This window comes from Tachypleus tridentatus, chromosome 9 (assembly GCF_004210375.1).
Source record: "Tachypleus tridentatus isolate NWPU-2018 chromosome 9, ASM421037v1, whole genome shotgun sequence".
Taxonomy (NCBI): domain Eukaryota; kingdom Metazoa; phylum Arthropoda; class Merostomata; order Xiphosura; family Limulidae; genus Tachypleus; species Tachypleus tridentatus.
The window spans coordinates 38,655,800-38,678,275 of NC_134833.1; the positions used below are offsets into that span (position 1 = coordinate 38,655,800).

The following is a 22,476-nucleotide window of genomic DNA, read 5'->3' on the forward strand; positions in this document are numbered from 1 at the left end:
TTTTCAGGAATTTGATTTGGTTTTTGCAGTAAAAATAACATATATCACATCTACAATCTTGGTAGATAGTTTCTCCAAGAAGTCATCATAACTCTGTAATGGAGAAAAACACTATATAATCCTTTCCAGACAGGTCATGGATCAAAGGCCATGTCATCACATTTGTTGACTCAAATTTAAAATTTTATTTAACTACTATTTTATGGATTTACATCATTAAGTTTGGTATCACACTACAGATTATAATTCAAATTTTGTATTATATATTACTTAATTTATTAATTTAAAAGTGTGTATTGAAAAATATCTAAATATTGATTTTTTTGTGTGATGCAGTATGTTGAATACAGCACTGGTTCAAGTTAGATGTGTGTGGTGTCAAATATGCACCAATTAGGAACTCAACTTAACAATATTGACAAACTAGAATATAAAATAAGAACCTCTCATCTTTTCTATTTGAGATAACTTTATTATAAAATCAGACAGAGTGGCCTCTCTAACTTCTTTCTGTATTTGGAGTGGTCTGTGATGTACATTTATATATGATATGAATAACCATTTGAAATACAGCCAAATTACAAAACTTGATAAATTATTGTGCTGAAATTCTACAATATCAAAATAGTAATTCATGATTTTTTGTTATTTCAAAATGCATATAAAACCTTAAAAACATTTTCACATCTTCCATGTGCGAAATTTGATGAGGCTTAACAATCTATAGCAAGCATCAAATGAGTAAAAAATTGTAATTAGAAGAGATAATTGTTTGCTATACTTTATTTACTGTTCTGTGTTTTAAGGAAAATAAGAACTTAATCGTAAAAAGTAATGAGACTGTATTTGATGGAGTACCAATCCACTAAATCACAGCCAAGACAGGTTACTTTGTAAAAACCAGTTGTATATTCTTGGATACAGTAACATAAGTGCAAATGCACCACATAATTGTAACTTCTGTATTGTTAGCCAAATATGACTAAAAGGTCATTATAATAAAAATAATAAATATGTATGTAAACGTTTAATGTTATGAGATTTAAGCTATTTGGTTCACCTGTTATGTAGTCATTGTAGAAGGAAAGAAACATAAGTCATATTTATTTCCTAATTTTTTACGATATTTATGTGGTTAAATAAATCAACTGAACCTTTTAGAGAGAGATTCAACAGTAAAAATAACAGATAAATTATAAAGTTTTTCTTAATAAACATTTTATAGTTATCTGGAGGTTATAAAGATTTCAAATGTTAAATTTGAAAATTTTCTGATGCATAAAAGTATTTTGAATCTTGAAATCAAAATTAATTTTCATGTTCAACTTTCCAAGAGAAAAAAATGGCATAAGAAAAAATTACTTAAATCATGAAACTTCATAAAAACATCTGATATTTTGCATCCAAAATCATTGTAATGCTTACTTATTTATAAAATGCTGAAAAGAAATGAATAATAATTTTCATGTTATATCCTAGAAACTATAATAAGTACAAAATTGTTGCAACATTGGTTCCTGGGAATAAGCCTGTGCTGAAAGAGTTAATGTTAACCTGTTTATAATTATTGACAGGATCACATTGAGAGTTAGTTATGGAGTTACAATTCTAAAATCTGGGGATTTGATTTTCTGGATAGACAGAATACAGATAGTCCATTTTGTCACATTGCATTAAAATAACAAACTGAAATTTTATGTCTGTTCTTTACACATGTAATAATACTGTATTGATGTTAGTGTAAACCATAGGTGGTAAAGTTTCAAATTCAACATTTACGAGTTATTTGTTAAAGAATAGTCCATATAAATTGACATATTTATATAAAACTGTGTATTTTGTTTTTGCAGTTTAAGAATAATATTTTGTTTCTCTACATTGTATTTGACATTTGTTGGTTTGTACTATAAATGGACAAATTTTTGGTACCTGACCAAGTAACCAATTTCAAAACATAGAGTTTACTTTTTTTGTATGTGAAATATTAAGTTTTATTATTTCAGGTAATTTTGGTAACATTAGCAAAAACAACAGTGAATTTGGTATAAAAAAGTGTTTGTATTTTTGAATTGTATCTTTTGTTATTTATTATTCTCTCATGTAACAAATTATATTTCATTTTTGTATATGTGCACCTAAACTTACTGAATGCAGAGTGACAGAAATATTAAATTAATGCTTTCTCTTGCTACCATCTTTTACTATATATGTTAGAAAAAGTGTAGGAATTTTTTATTATTACTTATCCATTTCTCAGTGTTGAAAATTTTGTCAGGTGCTCATTTGAAAACTTATTTCAGGCTAGCATTGTGACTTGTGTATTAGATTGCATGTGTTTTGCATTCTTAATCTGGAAATGTTAATTTAACTTGTAAACCATTGTTATGAATTTAGTCTGTTTGATCTGTTTTAATAAATTTATGTTTAATCTTTGAGGTGTTGGTTTGAGTAATTAGTGAAATATTAATGTCCATTGGTTTGATTCTTGCGTGTTCTTAGCATTGAATCTACAAAAGTACATGTATTCATTATTTACATACTTTGTAATTCTTTGATATTCTTCACTGATCTTTTTGTCCATTTTTATTTTTCACACCTGTTAGATATTTAAAGTGCATTGCTGTTTGCATAAATAAAAGATTTTTGCTTTGCTTTGTTTTGTTACATAAGATTTATTATTTCTACATTAGATGTTATGTATTAAGTTATGCATTGTTTGGATATTTATTAGTCAGAATCCAGTGGCTATTCTGCAATTATTTATATCTCATAAGAGCTAAAATAAGTTTTTCAAGGTTGTATGTACCTTCTCACACAGAAAGCTATCTTGGAGATTTACATGTCACTAGCCTTTAGGCAAGTCTTACTGGTGTCTTGTAAGGAAGCAGTATTACTCTCTGATTGGTGGAAGGATTTTGCTGTATAATAACATCATTATGTTTTTAATCCTTATTCCTCAATTATTCTGCATCCCCTTTAGAGATTCAAAATTTTAGATTACCCTTGCCATTTGGTGAAGTAGACTTTTAGCATTGATTTTTGCTATCTGGTACCTCACACTTCTGTCTTTCTCTGATCCTTTTTACCACACTTCTTTCCCTCTCTTCACCACATTTCAAGTCTGTGGGACTCCAATATGCCTTAGTGCATTTTATGGGTGTTTTTCATTCCTTTTACTTTCCACTCTGGCCATTCCAATTCTACTTTTCCTGGTAAGTTGCCTCTTTGTTTTTGAAAATTGTTGAGTGGAGGTACTTTCCCATCCCAAATTGAATTCTTTTTTTTCCATTTTGTTGGCCCTTTGCCTAGTCCTTTTCTTTGGCCTGGCGTTTGATAGTTTTCATAATTTGTTTGAATCATAGGCTGAGGTTGCCAGTTATCTATATTTAATTTCATTAGTACTTTCTACACTACCCCCAACCCTACCCTCAAGTACTGTGCCTCTTTTTCTTCTTCTTTTGTTTTCTGTCATTTGATTCCTGCCTTCCTCTCCTACCCATTGTCATTCCTGTGGAGTACTTTGATACTGTTTTCATAATGTTGGGTACTAAGGGTGCTTGACTGTCATAGTTCAGACATTAGCAGTCCTGCATTTTATCCACTTTCAAGGTTTTTACTTTCTACCCTTAGGCTTTTATAAATTCTCTCCTTCAGCCTTTATATTGCTTCCTTTTCCCCTTCAACTCCCATCTGTGTTCCCCTGTCTCTTCAAGGCTGTATTTGTCACCACTTCCAGTAAGTCCTCACTCTCAATCAGTATCTAATTTTATGTAGTTAGGGTTTCAGCTCATTCTTAGCTGGGATCAACCTCCTCCCAACTGCCTATGATCAGTGTACTTTGCTATCATTGGGATTCACATCTATCATAGTTATTCTGCATGTAAAATTTGATTTTGTGTGACCACAGCTTCATAGGAACTACCTTTTCCTTTAGATTACATTCATATGCATCTCCTCGGTTGCTCTTGCAAGATCAGAAACAAGCTTCATAGGATTCTTTAACCTTAGTTGTTCTCCTGTCCCTTCATGGTTGAATTTATTCCCTATCACCATCTGTGTTCCATAAGCTCCACTCAATCTGGTCCTACACCTCATCACATGTACTTCTCCCTCTTATTGGAGAGCATCCCTGTAACCATCTTATTTTCCATTCAGCTCAAGCCCCTAAATGAATCCTCTCTCCATGTTCATGCACTATACCTTAAAGTAGACAGTTGAGCATGATCCTGTTCTTATTTTGTCTAGTGATTCATTTCTTGAAGTTCTATTCCAACAGTTTTGTAGATTTTCCTCAGCTGCTAATCAGTGATCTGATCCAGAATCTCTTGCTTTCAAACACTGAACCTTTCTTCTTGGACCTGTTTTTAGAGTCAGTTTTTCAACTCCTTTTATCAGGTACTGTAAACTGGGTTGCAGACTGTTCCTTTTGGCTGGATGGTGTTCTGCTCATATGATGCCTTTTCTCCCCAAATTTTCATTGGCTGTGCTTCTTTGAGAACTCCACTCATTTTGTGTATCCTCCCTCTCACTTAAGTGCTTCTTCTCTTCTGATCATCTGTTTTTCATCCCTCAGCTCTAGCTATCACTTCCTTCCACTGGAATTTGTGTATTACTTGTTATAATACACACTCACCTTTCTAGGCCTTTCTTTTGTATTCTGGCCTTGATGAGTAAACCTTTTCTTCATTTTCTCTTGGTGGTATCCTCTGGATGGCTTATTCTTAGTTCTCTTTTCTGTGAAACCTGACAACTTAACCCACTATGTTGCTTCAAGATCTCTTGTTTTCTTCTCTCACAGGATCTCATTCTTACACCTGCTTGTGAGTTTCAACTTAACTTTTCCATCTTAGCTGGTAATCCTTTCCCATCTGGTATCAGTCTACATGGTCCTTCTATTCAAATGGGGTGTGTAGCTTTTGATGTGGGTCTGTCAGTCACCAATTCCTCCTGATAGATCTACTATTAGACATTTCCCTTTTCCAGGCATTTCTACAGGGTTCAACTCTCTCTGCCTTGCTTGTTATCAGGCAGCCTTGTCAATCCCTATTTGCTGGCTCATTACTGCAATGTATTTTTTCTTCATTTCTCTCCACTTTTTTCCAGTTTTTCTATACCCATTGACTCTATTCATATGATCCTGTGCTCAACCAGAACCTCAGTGTCATAATTCACACTCTTGTGTGCCAACTCCAACCTACTGGTAGCCTACAACTTGCATCTCATTCTCTTCAGTCATATTCCCCTTTCTTCTCACTCACGATCACCATTATTTCCATCTTTATGCTAGCATCTTCACCTGTACCCTTTCCATCATCCTTGAATTCTTATTTTTTCTAGCCAGTCCTTCATCCTTTGGTCTTCAGTCAATTCTTGGGGAGACCTCTACCCTTCTCCTCCTCTCTTTTGTCCTTCTATTACAGTCTTCTAAGCTGTTGGAATTTTCTTATCTTGTTCATGCAAATCATTGCTACTTTGCTTGTACCTATAGCTTTTAGGGTTTCCTTTTTCCACTCAACATTCCATGGGATTCCTTTTCTTCCTGAGACAGATTTCCTTTTGCCTTTATTAATATAGTCTGCTACATTCTTACTTTGGTCTGCTTCTTCTTTGTGGTTCTTGCTTGTAGATGGCCTGTATTTTATTTCTTCAGATTTGTCTCCTTTCATTCCTTTCCTTTTCATTTCTGTTTGTCATTAAACAAGATCATTCCAGCTGGCAAATGAACTATCTTGAATAACTTTTCTTCACCCATTTCCTTTACTGTTTGGCTGTGTATTCTCCCATGAGTCACTACCTGTTTGTGTTTACCATCCTACAATAAACCAACCATTTTTGGAGGGAGAATACATTCCTCAATGTTCATAACATTTGCTTTCAGGATCCCACCAAGTTGCTGGTGGTGGCTCCTAGTGTACAGTTATTTCCAAAAATTCTTTATCTTGCTAGGATAATGAAAAGTGCTCATACCATCTGCCCTGGCTTCATGTTTGTCACTGTTGAGCTGGGGAGATCAGATCATGGTATATTCTGATATTTGTCTATCATCTAATCAAGACTGCACCTATTTCATGGACTGTTGCAAAAAAAAAGCCAGCACCAGTAGGTGCTCTACCTGCTTCTCCACCCTGAGCTTGGTGGCTTTTTCGAATAGGCTTAGATAATTATCCATGGTACTGTCTGCAGTAAAAGACCTATCTGGGAAGTGACTAATAAGATACAGACATTTCTCCAGGTCTCTCCACTGCTAGTTCCTTCACTCCCTTTTCTTTAAATGGAGCAAGGGAGACCCTTACCAATTTCTATCTGTTAGAATGGTGGAATGTGAAAAATACTCAAAGATTGGGATAGAGTAGCCAGGGCTGAACAAAAGGTGCCAATTCAGTGGGAAGTGGGGACTCTGTCTGTGTAGCACAGGTCACCCCTCATATACATGTACTTATAACATACCACTTTTTCACATCATGCTATGAGCCAGATATCAGATTCTGGGTAGTTTTTTGTTGAATCAGCATAGAAACGGCTCTCACGAGTTCTCACATGTGGTTGGTAGGGATCCTTCTCTTATCATGGGCTGAATGAAAAAATTCTCAAAATCACCTGGTTTTCAATTGGAAATTACTCACTGCATTTGCATTTTCCCTGGATATCATTGCCCAGACATTATGTTCTCAGGCTGCCTGGTATTGGTTGTGTACTGGATTTGTACGTGTGGCCAACCTGGGTTGCAGGAACAGGAGTTACTTTTACTTTCTACTTCCTCGTCATGAGGCAAAGATATTTGGGATGCTCCTCTTATTGGTGATCTGAAGACATACCCAGTGCCATCTATTTTTGAACTGGAGTTGACCCATTGACTGTCTGCAATCATTTACTGCAATCATTATGCTGTTGTCCTCCAACAGGACAATGGTAAGTCTCTGAATTTACAACGCTGAAATCAGGGGTTCGATTCCCCTCGGTGGACTCAATGTGGCTTTGCTATAAGAAAACACACACATTATGCTATTTTTTTTGCATAAACACTAACTTGTTTTGTCCTCATCCCACAGCTTGTAATAGTCCGAGATGGTGGTTGAGTTGTGGCAGTATACACAAATAGAATGTATTCTTTGCACTCCTTTCACAGTTGGTGTTGGTCCAAGAGTCTAATGGTAAAGTTGAGATTAACACACACTAATGATTCCTGTGCTATTTTCCTGCATCTAGTTTTAATATTATCTGGTTATGTACTCCAATATTTTGTACAGTATATCTAAAATGGTACCATTTTAAGTTTATGTAGCTCTTTCATACCAAAACTTATTGTCTAGAAATAAAACTCAAATTTGCAAAAAAATTAAGAAGGGAAAGGATTAAATTTAAAGGGAAACATCCTCCCTGCCCTGTGTAAAGAAATTCTTGATTTGGTGATTAAACCTTATGATTGGAATATGAAGGTAGGCATTTGTGATGCCAAATTTAGTCATCCATAGTCCAAGTGAATAGGGACACCAAATGGAAAGAAATGACTCCAGTATAAATTGAGGAGGCTGTTGGAAGCAGTTGAGATGAGAAAGGTTGATCACAGGTCACCAGTTGCCAGTCTTTTTCACTACTACCAACAGCTGAGAATAAAAAACTGAGGGAGGAGGTTATGCACTCTAGGGCTTATTTGTACAAAAGATCCTGGATGGCTTACGTTCAACAGTTGGATGTAAGCATGTTCTTGGGGAGTGGAAAATCAACAGGTATGAAAAAGAGGAGACATGAGATAAGTGACCATTCTGCTCCTGAAAACTTGAATGACCTACTGATCTATGGTGAATGTCTTCTTTACTGATATAAACCTTTAGAGACAAGACCTTACAGGACCTGGCCTCATAGGGTAGTCACCAGTGCTGAATTCTGTGCTTTACTCTGTAGGATGATTCCCACTTGCCAGGTAAGATATGAATTGCCCTTGTATTCTAATGGATTGTGTTGCTGAGGTAGGAGGTCTGGAAACTTTAGTGGGAGATGCAGTAAGCTGTCCTGGAGAAGAGCTTTAGGACAATTGGAAAGCCAGTACAGAAAGTGAAGAGCATAGGTGGGCCACATCCACTTGAGATTCCCTGGAGACTAGAATTCCAACAAATGTAGACTGATTTAGAAAAGAAGCTTCTCTGAGATTTCTAAGGTCATTACACAAAAAATCAAGCTCCCTATGGTACAGCAACTTTCTTCAAAAAATTCAGCCAAGATACCAAGAACAGAGCACCAGTAACTTGGCCAAAGTTGAAATCAGTTAATGACAAAGATCCTCTAAAATTTGGCAGGGGATCTATAATAAGCCTCAGACAACAGTTGCAAAGATGATAAAAATATAAAACTATTGTAAGTGATAAACTAATTTTGAAAATTCAGAAAGATTAAAACGAACAGTGGTATTAAGTCTAGAGTCCAAGATAGAAAGAAGAGGATCTAAACTTTTGAGACTCAAAATAAGGGTTCTCGAGGCAATGGGTGGTGTGTGTACATTTTCTTATAGCAAAGCCACATTGAACTATCTGCTGTATCCACAAAGGGGAATCAAACCATTGATTTTAGCACTGTAAATCTGAAGACTTACTGCTGCCCTACTTGGGGAAGCCAGATGATGGAAAAAGACATGGCAGCACCCTCTCTCAATTGATCTGCCAATCTTTTCGCATGTACAGCAATGTCTGGCAAAGATGGAGGGTCCAGGTAATTAGATGAACTAGTTTCTCCCAATAAAGAAGATGAATATTCATAAGTAGCTGTCTGAACAAAGGTAGTTGCTGGAAAAATAGTCTTTAAGTTTTTACTAGTCTACCCTTAATCTTCCACAAACTTGGCCTTAGAGACAGCAGGACAAAAAAAATGACAACATCAGATCACATGTAAGATTCTCTCTGCATATAAGGAATTGTATGTCCTCCTCTTGGGCTATTAGGCACTTTTACCTTTTCAGGCATAAGGATCTTATGATGTCATAGATTAGCCCAACAGTTGTTGGTGAGTACTGCCAGCCAGTTATGTTTAATTTGGTCAACAGTTCAAACGTGAAGAAAAATGGCAAATAGCCTTATTACCTTTGCCATAGCTCAAAAACAAAGAATATGCCATTTGAGGCTGACAATGAATTCAAATCCAGACCCTCAACTCACTGAACCATACCAGCTCAAAGCTAAACAAACTCTTTGGAATAACTAAAAATAATAATAATCAGAAACCCTATCCATATCCAAAGGGTTAATATTCTGTAGCATGCTGAACAACAATCATCATCTAGTCCTGTGGCTGTATGTGTGAACATGGAATTTTGAGGTATTAACAAAAGTGATCTGTGTTTATTGTGCAATATGTTTTGTGAATCAATGTCAGTATCACTAAAATGTCTTCTAAGAGGTCTGGTCTTTTAGCTGTTTGTGATTCTAAGAAATAAAAAGTGAAAATATTGCATTGTCTTCATGCTGATGAGTTACCGAACAAGATAGATCAAGAATGTGACATTTATGAATTAACTGATAGTTATTTTTGTAGTGTAAAATTTTGTTGATTAAATGTGTACTTTATTTGTTTTATTTTAGTATGTATTTTTAAGTAATAGTTTCTGCACTTGTATGAAAAAAAGAACTGTATGACATCAAATCAGGATGATTCACAAAGTTAAAAAAGAAAACATATGGGTTCACAAAAATGAGATGTGTTTTTAGTGCATGATTTTGCACTATGAGAATTTTGACTTCATACACTAAATTTATTTTTTTGGTGCATGACTTTTTAAGCAAAAGGTGGGGCAGAACACATCCTCAAACATGAGTGAGATTCTATAACTATGCCAATAAGCAACATAAAACAATGGTTGAAGTAAAATTATTTTACAGTGCAAGAGATATATCATTACACTAACATAAAACTATAAAAACAGCCACAACATAGTTTTGTAAGATTTTATTCTAATAATGAATAATATAATATCTTAAAAGAGTAATTACAGCTTCAAACATGTGTAGCATTAAGAAATTTGTATATATCCAATGGCATGATGTACAGGAATGTATGTTTTCTAAAGCACATGCACCTAGTGCTGATTTATAGTAGTATAAATATAAAAGTAAAAGTTTTTGAACACATCTACACATATAAAGAATATTTGTCATCTTGTGTCTGGAATTCACAGGTTGTTGTAAGGAACTGACTGAACCAAATTAATTGGCATTTGAAGGAGGAATCCATGAAGATTCTTCTAAAAATCAAATTTAAATGGATGAGTAGTCAGATAAGCTACTCAATTTTGGCAGTCATTTCAATTTTTAATACAAGACATCACCAAATGAAAGTGATTTTAATTACAAACACAACATGGACATAAAATCTATGCAGATTATCTGCATTTGGTAAGCTTACATGGTGAAGAATGATGCACACATGCTACAGTGTTCACTGGGCCAACAACAACAAAAAAAAAATGCAGCAAGAGATCCAGGTACATCTGCTAGTTTTGTTGTGTTGGAGTTGCTCGATTAAGGGTAACTTTAAAAAGATGTGTGTGTGTGTGTAATATTGTATAATTAAATTTTCAGCTCATAACTTATACATATATGAACTATGCTTAAACTGATTTATTTTGTGTTTTTATGACAATATACCTAAGACTGAAATATTTTCAAACTTTAGTAAATTTGCAAAAAGTAAATTAGAAATTAATCATAAATATACACAAAAATATACAATTCTTGTTTTCTTTTGATTCATAATTTATACTCAAGAAATATTAATTTATTATTTTAAGATCTTTCTACTTTATAAACAAACTTCACAGGTAAAAAATAGAAAATATATATTATAGGTTTTATTCAATAACAAACACACTAAAGAACTGAATAGAACTAGAACACAGGAGGTTTCTCTCTCTGTGTTTTCCAGTTTGCTAATTTACTCTGATTGTAAGACAGATTTTACCATCACCAGTGTACAAGCTTTAACTGTCATTCTCAAATGGATTTTAAAAAACACTTCAGAAAGGCTAGCTTCTTTTATTGATAAAAGTCTCTGGATTTTGTTCCACTTAACTTTGTTGTTATGGTTTGAACTCATTTGGCATACTTTTCATATGGAGAATGATACACAGTTCAGCTGTACTTGAAACAACTCTGAGCTTTCATAATACATCATCACAGCAATTGCTAAGATTGTGTTCAAGATTTATTTGTATATTGTAGCTATTTACACTCAGTCTGCATATTTCAAATATTATCATTAACCTATTGTGCAGTGAATTTTTGATGTTTTATTTTCCTTTCCTATCCATTAGCATTATTACTTTTTGTGACACATATCAACAGGCATTCTCAAGATATCCTTGGAAGCAAGACTTGCTGTCATCACAACATTGAAACATTTACCTCCTACACTAAACCTGATAAATGGAGGCAGTATGGCTTGTATTTTAAAAACAATATATTAAATCTTTCTAAAATGCATTTTGAAACATAAGTAACATAATTAAAAAAAGTATAAAACTAAGACCTAAATAAGATTAATTGTCTATCTAACTAACATATTTATAGATGAGAAATAATGAGGTTACAAGCAGCAACAATTCTGAGAACATTTGACATGTCCTCTTTGGAATTCTTCAAGCCAATTCTAGAAATAGTATTTCTAAATGTGGCTTTCTGTTAGTTACAAACACCTAGCTCAACTGAATATAATTGGCCATAAAGTCACAACTGCATGCTTTGTTAGTGGGTGTGGCATCCATTAAGAGTTCCAAGAAGTTTGTTTTTTCTAAAGTCTATCAAGGAACTATGAAGTAGAATGTGTAAACAGACCAATTAACATTCTTTCTACAAATGGAAGATTTAGTATATTCAAGTTATTCTCAAGTTACAAAGGGCCAACTATTTGAACTTTGTGAAGTAACTAACTAAAGTTGTACATTAGACTAAAATTCAAGATTTTTTCTTTCAAGTTTCTTTTGAAATAAAGGTATTAAAACTTTGAACTAAAATGTAAATTTTAATGCTAATTGTATAAATGTATATTGATAGTAAGATTGCTTGATTAACTTTTGAATACAACAAAGTAAAATATTGTAATACACAGTGGAGGGTTAAAGGGAATGCTTCTTCTAAAGAAGATATGAATCATGTTTTATTCTATGAGATGAAAAGCCAAATAGTCCTTGTTTTTTTTTTTAAAAGTACCCCAATGGTCCCTTATACTAATTACTAGGAACTACTTAGCCTTAAGATATAATCATTGTCCTACTCTCTTATGGATTTGACCTGTCACCTGAGATGTTACTTACATTCTAATAACGTACCATGTTTAATCTCTTGCTCCTAGTAAGATTATTTTGAAACATTGACTAACATCCTTTGGCATTAAAGTATGGGAGGTGCTGCTTCCTGGTGCTTTCCTTGTAAGGTCTGTAAATCCAAGTGTTGTGTTTTCGTTTTGTGTCTATGTTATCGTACCACCTCCTGCATACTATATCAGAACATCACTATAACTATATCTTGATAACATTTTAACTGCAGAAATTGAAAATTTTATCTTAACTTTTTATTTTTATATGAAACTGTTTATGGGAAATATTAAATGTATTTACTGTGTCTCTGGCAATAATGTTTTTCATTTACCTGTATTTCTTGTATTTATGCTTGTAAATTATTTCAGAACACTTAATGTATTGAAAAATATTAGTAATTTTTGTCTTTCTTTTCACAGCCAAAATAGTCAAAGAGATGAAAGCTCAGACATCTCAGTGTAATCTTTTAGCATCTCCTGAGAGTGACTCACAAGGAACTTTTCCTTGTGCACTTGATGATAAATCTACTTTAAATCATGACAATACAACTGTACTACCTTTAGTACCATGCAGTGCCTCTGAGACATTATTATACACATTTACATCAACTCCTGTCTCAAGCTCCTCTTTGGCTTCAAATGTATTTCGGTCTGCTTCTGAAAGAAAACAGATATTGACATCACCACCAACTACCATACAGCATTCAGAAGTTACTACTAATGTTTCTGGTACTGATCAGTTATACAAGCCTGCCCATAATCAGAACCATTATAACAATTCTAGAATATTTGTAAATGATATATCAACATCAAAACTTACATCAGTAAACCCCATAGAAAATGCACTTTCAACCAGTCAGCCAGTTACAAAGCCAAAAACTTTCACTGTGTCATCAAAGTCTACTGTGCATGCTCCAAAACCTTTATTGCCAAAACCCATCACAGTAGTTAGCTCAGTTACTTTACCAAGTACCATTCAGTTGTCATCAGTATATTCTGGTTGTACAAATTTTATTGCACAGCAACCTACCATTGTCACTCCTGTTATAGCAAGAAGCACCTCAGGATGTGGACTTGTTAATATGGGACAGTCAGTACAAGAAAGTGCAGCTGTTTTACTTGTTCCTGTTAGCAAGCCAATAAACTGTATTAATGGAGAAAAATTTTGGATAGCAGTACAACCCAACAATTCCCAAAGAATACAGAAGAAAGAAGTTTTAAAACCAAATAGTGTTATGAATTATGCAAATCCTGTGAAAAAACGGGAACTTCAGAAGAGGAAAAATTCAGAAATGCTTCCTGACATGTCTAATGCATCTTTTATTACTGACAATGACAAGTCCAGAAGAGGTGAGAATTTTATAATTTATACATTTCATTGATTCTACCATTATAGGCCTATGTTTAAATGTACTACATGTTTGTTTTTTGCAGATTTTACTTGATCAGAAAAAACAAAAGTGTTTTGTAATAATTAATAGATTAAAATATTATTATATTCACATAAACATACATGGAAACATAATGTAAGGACAACAGATGACCTGTTGGTCTCTCTGAGCTATCCCATCCACCATACTAAACTCAAAACACTTAAAAGCTAATCTCTATCACTCAAATATTTAAATAATTTCCCTTCACCTCTCTTAAATTAGCTGCATATACCACAGCTAAAAGCAATCTGTTCCAGAGGCCAACCACTTTGTTAGAAAAATAAACTGTTACTTCAGTGTCCTTTTTAAGGTAAGCAGCCCAAAATTTAACACGCAATTCCAAATGGATTTTAACAAATGACAGTATAACTTGATGATACTTGTACTCAACATTTTCATCAGTACAATGTAAAATTCTACATGCCCTGCCACTAGCAAAACCACATTGCTCGGATGACTAAGATTGTCAACCAGCACATAAGAATTCTTTACTTTCATAACAGTTAAAGTTTTTCACAACAAATTTAAACTCACAACTCTGAGATGTTCTACATGCATTACTATGCACTTATTGTAATTAAAAGTCATATGATATTTATATTCACAACTCTCTAAATAACCAGAATCCTTTGTAAAGTAACAGCATTCTCCTTATATTGAGTAATTTCCTAAACTTATGACTGTGTTACCATGAAAAGAATTAGGTGAATTGTGGGTTTCAAAAATTAATAGTACTAATAGTAACAGATAACGAATTAACTGAAGGTAAACAGTTTGTAAAATTAAATCTTTAATGGTACATTTATTGTATTATTAATTAGTAAATTTTATATGTAGAGTCAAACGAGAGAAGTTCAATTTGTCAAAAGAGGATTATGGATAAACATTTGTCTAGCTTCAAAAAATACAAATGATAATTATGAAAATAGCTTACACCGAAGCATAAAGAACAATGAAAATTGTGGTTAATAGGTATAGCTTAGTGGTCAGATATATTATGACAAATGAAAGTTGAAATTACTTTTTAGTATAATAACCTTTAATCTGTGTATGATTCATTAAAATCTTCAAAACTAACTGTTAAGGAAGGTAATAAAATGTTATGTGAAAGTGTATTTTATTGCTAGAAAACAAATGGAGAAAAAATGAAAAGAGACTGGCTAGGTTTCAGTGCAATGAACTATTGTATATGTTGTTATCTGTGCAAATTATTCAGTAAAATAAATTAACTATGACTTCTGATTAGAAGAATTGGAAAAATATACATGATAATTTATGTGGCCATGAGATATCATGTCATCAGTGAATATGTTTATATCAAGATCCTCATTTGTTATTCACATAGATACAGAATTAGAAAAACAGTTTGAATTTGAAAGTGGATATCAAAAGGAAGCTCTAAAACATGTTATTCTGTCAGTAAAGTATTTGTTAAAGTATACATTGGCTTTTTAAAGGAACATTATGCTCTTTTAACAATGGATATTATTTCAATGCTATATAAATATGCAAATAAAGGATCTGGTTTTATCAACTACTTGTCATCCACAGTATGTGATAAATTCGAAAGTTATGAATGATAGTGTCAAAACAAAATGAATGAATGAAATGAAAAATGCAAAGTATTATTTGTTAATTATAAATTCCATTCCATATTCTACTCACATTTATCAGTTGGTGATCATTCTTAGGTATATGCAATCCAATGGTGAAGCTATAGAAACTTTTCTCACACTGCAGGTAATTTGAAATTAATGGTATGAAACATACTAAGTGATATTCAAATTAATATACTGGAGTGCCAGGAACAAAGCTACAATAAGACTGTTAATATATTAGGAAAATATTAAGGTTTACAATCAAGAATTAAATACCATATTCATCTTGCACTCTTTTTGCTATGTTCAAACCATTCACTGAACTTAATTGGAATGCTATAGCAGAATATTATATGGCTACAGCTAAATATTTTGATTTGATACAAAATCTTTATGTATATTTATTTACTTCAACCCAACAATGGACCCAATTTAAAAAAATAACAACAACTTTAATTTTAAGGTTGGTATTCAACTAACAATAACAAAATTTTAATACACTCATTGTATTTTTAATTACATAAGTGTAATTTTAATACACTTATGACAGAAATATGTTCATATAAAGTTGAAGAAAGAGTCAGAATTATGAGAAGAAAAATATTTTTTGATGAAACTGATAAAAGAGAATGTCTTTTTAATGGATAAAAGAGCCTTTCTCGAGAATTCTTATTACCCAGTTTGAACTTGTTGATATCAGAAGTTCAGAAAGACTGAATTAATACATGGACGTCAGTAACAAATTCAGTGCATTAATCTATGATATTAATAAAACTAGTAGAGATAAAATTTCATTATTGTCAAATTAATTAAAATTAATATATCAAATACCATAATGATTTAAGCACTGGATATTTCCATGATAAGTTTTATTTTTTATAAGAAAAAAATTTAAAAATGCCCCAAGAGATGTTAAATTATATTTTTGAATCTAGCATAATAGCAGCATCCCCTATTGTGGAAGTAATGATGCAAATATGCTTAATAATACCGGTCAGCATTTTAATTTTTCTACATTCAAGAGACTAGAATTATCTCTGTAACAATCTCTTACAAGGAAAATGAAATTAATTATAAAGAAATTGTAAATAAATATATATTGTTTTTTATTTCCTAATTTTCATTTGACTAATTCTCTTGATGATCTGTAACCACTTAAACCTCTCATCATTGCAGTTGGTTTAAACTTATATAAATTTATAATGATTTTTTTAAAAAAAGAATATCCTTATACTTTTCATGTGCCAACTTGGTTTCTCACTTGCAGCCACGTTCATATTGATAAATATAAAATTTTTAAACTATAAAAATTTGAAACACAACTCTTAAGCTCATCTGATGTGTAACATTTGTGAACCTGTTATTTTATCCTACAAAGAGACATTTAAGTTTGTTTTAAAATAAAATTACCAGTATTATAATGAAGGTAAAAATATGTTTATATTTCTTAGCAAAATACATGATACCTTAGAACCAGTCATGAGGGTCGTAGGCTTTTAGAACAAGATTATAATTGTAGGTTAGTTTGTAGTCAAGTCTATATATGTTATGAGTGAATATTTAGGGGTATTTGTTGTTTTAAGAAATGTCTATTAATAAAGGTTGAAATATTACCCAAAACTTGTGTTGAAAGACTGTATTTCACTTGTTTAATGTGCCAAATCCATGAATTCTCAGTTTTCTGCCAAATTGTGTGGCAGTGGTGTATAAGAGTATAGGTACTGTTATTTAAAATGTAAAAGTTGCATATTCTATGTGATCAAAACATTCTCACACTAGAACTGGATAAGGCCCCCTGATAGTACAGCGGTGAGCCTACGGATTTACAATGCAAAAATCAGGGGTTTGATTTCCCTCAATGGGCTCAGCAGATAGCCCAATGTGGCTTTGCTATAAGAAAAACGCACACACACAGAACTGGATAACATCTGGAAGAGCTAAAAATTAGAAAAATCTAGTTTTGACACATTTTCTTCACCTTCTTCAATTGCACATTTTTGAAAGAGAGCACAAACTAGTTTTATTAATTTCAAATCTGTGATGGTTTGTATTATTTTGTTTTCATTTTGCTTTTGAATTGTTGTCGTGCTCTTCTATTTTTAGTCAAAATTATATGCAATTGATCTTTTTCTGTACAGAAAGGATTTTTTGTGAGAAGCAGCCTAGAACAAAAATGCACTGAATTACAGATTAACTCGCTTTAATTTCAAAGCATTTATTAATGAAACAGAATCTTAAAATATTTCAAGTTTGTATTTTTCCCGAGTAGATTATGAATTGGTAGTGGAAAGTTCCTCAACAAATGAGCTGCCAGTTATCATTGCTGTAGTGAGAGAAATCTTTAAAATAACTTACTGGGCTATTCAGTGAGCAAGCACGAACAGATAATTTTAAAGTTAATATGTTAATAGTTGCCGTAGCATGAGAATGCCTCACAGCACTCTGCCACCAAATAATGTTCCTGTAAAATGTTTATGTTTCTGTATTTATGCATATTTTTAGTGTTTGTTTTTCTTTATCTTTTTTAAACTTGGTTGTACATGAAATATCTGGGTATTTGTTTCAGGGCAGGAAAGTATAACCATTCAAATCCATGATGGAAGGATTGTCTCTCACTCTTCTAAAAAGAGACAAAAAGGTACAGTTTTACCTGATTAAAAATATAGCCAAATGTTACTGCTAAATTTGTCACCAGTTTCTGATGAGACGATATATACATGCAAATTATGTTGTTGTTTTTTTCCATTTATTTGGTCCACACTGCTTTCAGGGAGTAACACTCTTCATCAATTACATGGGCTAGATTTGAACAAAAAAAATATGTGATGCCTTCTTCAAAACAGTAATATATTTTAATAACAGTAAAATAGTTTGTTTTCAATCAAATATTGTTTTAATTATAATAGGAAGCATTTTCTAAATCTTTCAAAATCATCATAATTCCATCATTAGTCATCCAGAGGTGCAAAACAATCATAAAACTGCTTAGTAGGAACAAATTTACAGCATTTGGCTCCTTTCAGTTTTCCCAAGAAATTGGTCCTCCTAAAAATCACATAATAGCTAGCTTCAGTATTATTGCTGTTTTTACTAATATTCCCCTGCATGAAACCATTAATCTCTTCTCTAAAAACGTTTTGGTAATGAACTTTCTATATCTGATTTCACTAAATCTTGACTAAAGACTCCTCTTTAATAGTACTCTATATGAACAGATAGAACATGTTGCTTTTGGCTTCTCATTGGGGCCTACACTTGCAAATTTTTTGTGCACCACAAACAGAACTAGATTAACAACTGCCCTGTTCTGCACAAAAGGTATATTTATGACACTTATTTGTAACCATAATTATGATTCCAATGTTTTTTCTTGACTGTCTTTAATTCACAACACTCCTCTCTCCAGTTCACTCATGAAATTGAGACAAATGACTCTATCTGGACATTCTTGTTAACTGTGATGCTGATGGCTTTTCAACTTCCATGTATTGTATAAAAACATTTATTTGACTCAGTTTGACAGTTTTATACACTTCTCTTTCAAATGCAATTAAAAACATACAATTTAAATTTTAAATTTTATGCTATTTAGATCTGGATCAACACATCCTGTGCATCTCTTAATCTCTTTCAAAATAAAAGTATTGACATCAAATACCACACCAAGGAGTTACAGCTCATGCTGTTAATCAATAATTATCTTGTATTAGGGATACATAAGATCAATTCTGAACATTTCTTATAATACTGCATTCAGGTAGTTGACAAACCACAAGTATATTGTGTTCTTTTGGTAAGAACTTTAATCTTTAAAATCCTTCCATCTGTTGAGAAGTTTCTGCTATAATATTTTTTAATATTTAACTGTCAAATAACAGTGCTGTGAAATGGCTTAGCTTACATTTCATTTTCCATAGATTTAAACACTAGAACTGCAGGATGTAGTGGATTTAATGTTGGTCACCTCATCTGTTCACCTTTCTGTTAAAATGTTGCATGCAATTTTCCCTCTCTTGTAATGACAGTGTAATTTGTTTTCTTATTTTTATAAACTCGCATTTAATTTGGCAATTGGACATGAATTCACATCAGGTAAATTTACCTCTTAGAATACTGGAAGTCCTTTTTGAGTTTAAACTTGTGCTGTCAACAAAATATGATTAAAATTTTCCATATCTTCTTTATGCACTGAAAGCTCTCACCACTTATTCATAAATCTCCACTTACAATTTGACTTGTTATGCAAATTTCAGGAGATATTACATACACAATATCATTTTATTTTTCTGCCATGCCTCATTATTTGCTGTTTTAAGTTATATTAGCTGATGTAGTTCTTTATGCCACTACTGGAATTGATGTAATTTAGTTGCAGACATAAATTATACAATTTGCCAATGATAAATTTATTGCTGCATTGTTAGCTCTAGTTATTCAACATATGTGTGCAATTGTTTACTATATTACTTTACCCTTTGAGGTGGATTCCTGTACATGGTGAGGGGATCTCTCAGTGAAGGTTCTGTACTCTCATTTTACCTCCTCTTGGATCTAAGCATCCACCTACGTGTTTGTTGTGCATGACAACCCATGAAGGAGAGGAAAGGATTCTGGTGTTTGAGGAGTCCAATCCAAACACACCACTTTAGTCTTCAATTTCTGTAAGAGGGCAGCCTTGCATTGATCCCCCCAGGGTCAGTCAGCTGGTTCACTTGGGTTAAGGTCAGCCGAGTACTATTGTTGAACATTTTCAGCAGGTGTTGTGGATATTGTGTCTGATGCTGATGTTTGGGTATAGTGCTCACAAAACCCTGGTGTTGCTGCAATGTCCTTGTTTGGCATTGCATTATGTCCCCTCATAAGGTTCCATGGTGGGTAGGGTTGGTGGATGCTGAAATGTACTCCATTAATTATGGATACCCCAATTCATGAAAAAAATTAAAATTAAAAAAAAGATTATCAGAAACGACCACGTCTGGATGACTATGACTGGATGGTCTTATTCTTCGACCTTGAGAAGGCTTATGATACTACGTGGAGGTACAGAATTTTCCAAGACTTACACTCATATGGGCTATGTGGCTATTTACTCACTTTTATCTGAAATTTTTTAAAGAACTGGCAATTCCAAGTTTATGTAGGTTTGATGATTTCCCATTCTTTCCTACAGTAACTTGGTTTCCCCATGGCTCTGTCTTGAATGCCATACTTTTCAGTGTGAAGATTAATGCCATCACTACACAACTTCTTCCTTCTGTTGCAAATGGACTCTTATGTTGATGACATCCATATCTTATATCAATTGTCGAGCATGAGGTATATTGAGTGGTAGCTTCAGACTACCCTAAATCATTTAATGAAGTGGACCACAGCAATTGGTTTTATCTTTACTTTCTATAAAACTGTTTGCATGCACTTTTGCTGCCAACAGGGTATTCACCACAATCTCAAGCTCCACCTCAGTAAGGTTGTTCTTCCTGTGGTCCAAGAGGCGAAGTTCTTGGAGCTTATCTTTTACCGTAAGCTGACCTTTATCCCACACATCAGGCAGCTACGTGTCAAGTGTACAAAGACACTGAACATCCTTCTTGTCCTCTCTTTCACCTTTTGGGGAGCCTATCAATGCTCTATACTAAAAATTTATTCTATTCTCATTTGATCCAAACTGGACTGTAATTCTATTAGAGCCTTGGCCTTGAAGATGTTGGACCCAATTCACCATCCAGGGCTTTAGTTCTACATAGGAGCTTTCTGCACTTCTCAAGTCCAGAGTTTGTACCCCGGATCTCACTAATCTCCTCTACATCTCTGCCACTTGGATTTTTTTTTTTTTCTATGATGAAAACCTTCAGAACATACTACAGCATCTTACCTGGGGTTGTATCTTCTTTCTTCAGTGGACTATGCTTATTCACAATAGATAGTCTGCCATTATTCCTTCTGGTCTTCATATCCAGGCACAACTTGCTGAATTGGGTCTGTCTTTGGATGACATTGCTGTCTTCACTGGGCAGCCCATGCCACAGTGAATTACCATCCCCAAATGTGACCTTTCTTTGGGTCATCTGAGGAAGACGAATACTGTCAATTGGAAGTACCATCTTCTATTTGCCAAACATCTTTCGAACCATCCTTCCATTCCCATTTATATAGATGGTTAGAAATCAGGTGACTGTGGGCTCATCCATGGTTTGTTGTAGTTTAGTGCTTGCACATGGATCCCCTCCTTTGTTCACTGCCAAATTGTATGCCATTTATCTTGCCCCAGATAACATAGCAGCTATGCAGTATACCAGTTTTACTATTTTTACCAACTTACTTAGTTCTCACCCTGTTCTTGTTGGTATTCAAAAATGACTGGCACATTTCTCCTTATCATCCATTTCTATCTGTTTTTTTCTGGATATCATGCCACATCAATATTTGTGGAAACAAGCTTGTTGACACCACAGCTAAGTCTGTCTGCTCTGATGCTGTCACTGCTGTGCTTGTACCATACATGAACGATGGTCCAGTATTAAAGGCTTGACTCCACGCTAGTTGGCAGTTGACTTGGAGTGAGCAATGTTATAACAAGCTTTCCACATCAAATCTTCTATTTCTATTTGGTCATCTTGTTTCTATGAGGATCAGAAGGAAGAAGTTGTCCTAGCTAGGCTAGGCATTGGTCATAGTTTCTAACTTATCTTTTTCTTTTATATGGGACTGATTCACCAATGTGTGGCTTTTGTTACACTCAAATTACAATAGCCCATGTTTTACTGTTATGGTGTCATTACAACTCTGAATGATGGCACCATTTTAGACATGGGTTTATCCATGATGTTAGACAGTGCCATTGGTGATGGTGACACTGTACACCTCACTAATGTTTTTAAGACTTTTATCAGCTGTTTGAAGTTTGTTTAGTTTTTGATTCATTTTTACATTTTATAACAATTTTACTTTTATTTTTTTACTGGTTATTTGGCACAGATAGCAGAGTTACTTTGCACCAATAAATGCCAAACAACCAACCAAACTTACTATATTTTTAGCCAGTATAATGGTCATGTGGACCCTTAATATATATAACCCCTGCCATATTTGTTTTTGCAGAAGACTGATTTATTTCTTCATGTTTAATTGCCTTCAGGTAATGCAGAACT

At 33.4% G+C, this 22,476-nt stretch overlaps 1 protein-coding gene across 11 annotated transcripts in view; it reads left to right on the forward strand.

Moving 5' to 3' along the window:
• Window positions 1–22,476, forward strand: part of LOC143225091 (uncharacterized) — an 83,406-nt gene that overhangs the window by 28,956 nt on the left and 31,974 nt on the right. For 9 of the 11 annotated variants that reach the window (XM_076453864.1, XM_076453865.1, XM_076453863.1 and 6 more), the window contains 2 exons: window positions 12,718–13,647; window positions 17,895–17,966. In XM_076453864.1, the coding sequence (XP_076309979.1) occupies window positions 12,718–13,647; window positions 17,895–17,966 (1,002 nt within the window). The remainder of the gene's footprint in view (window positions 1–12,717; window positions 13,648–17,894; window positions 17,967–22,476) is intronic. The other 2 variants (XM_076453868.1, XM_076453869.1) reach the window with 1 other exon arrangement.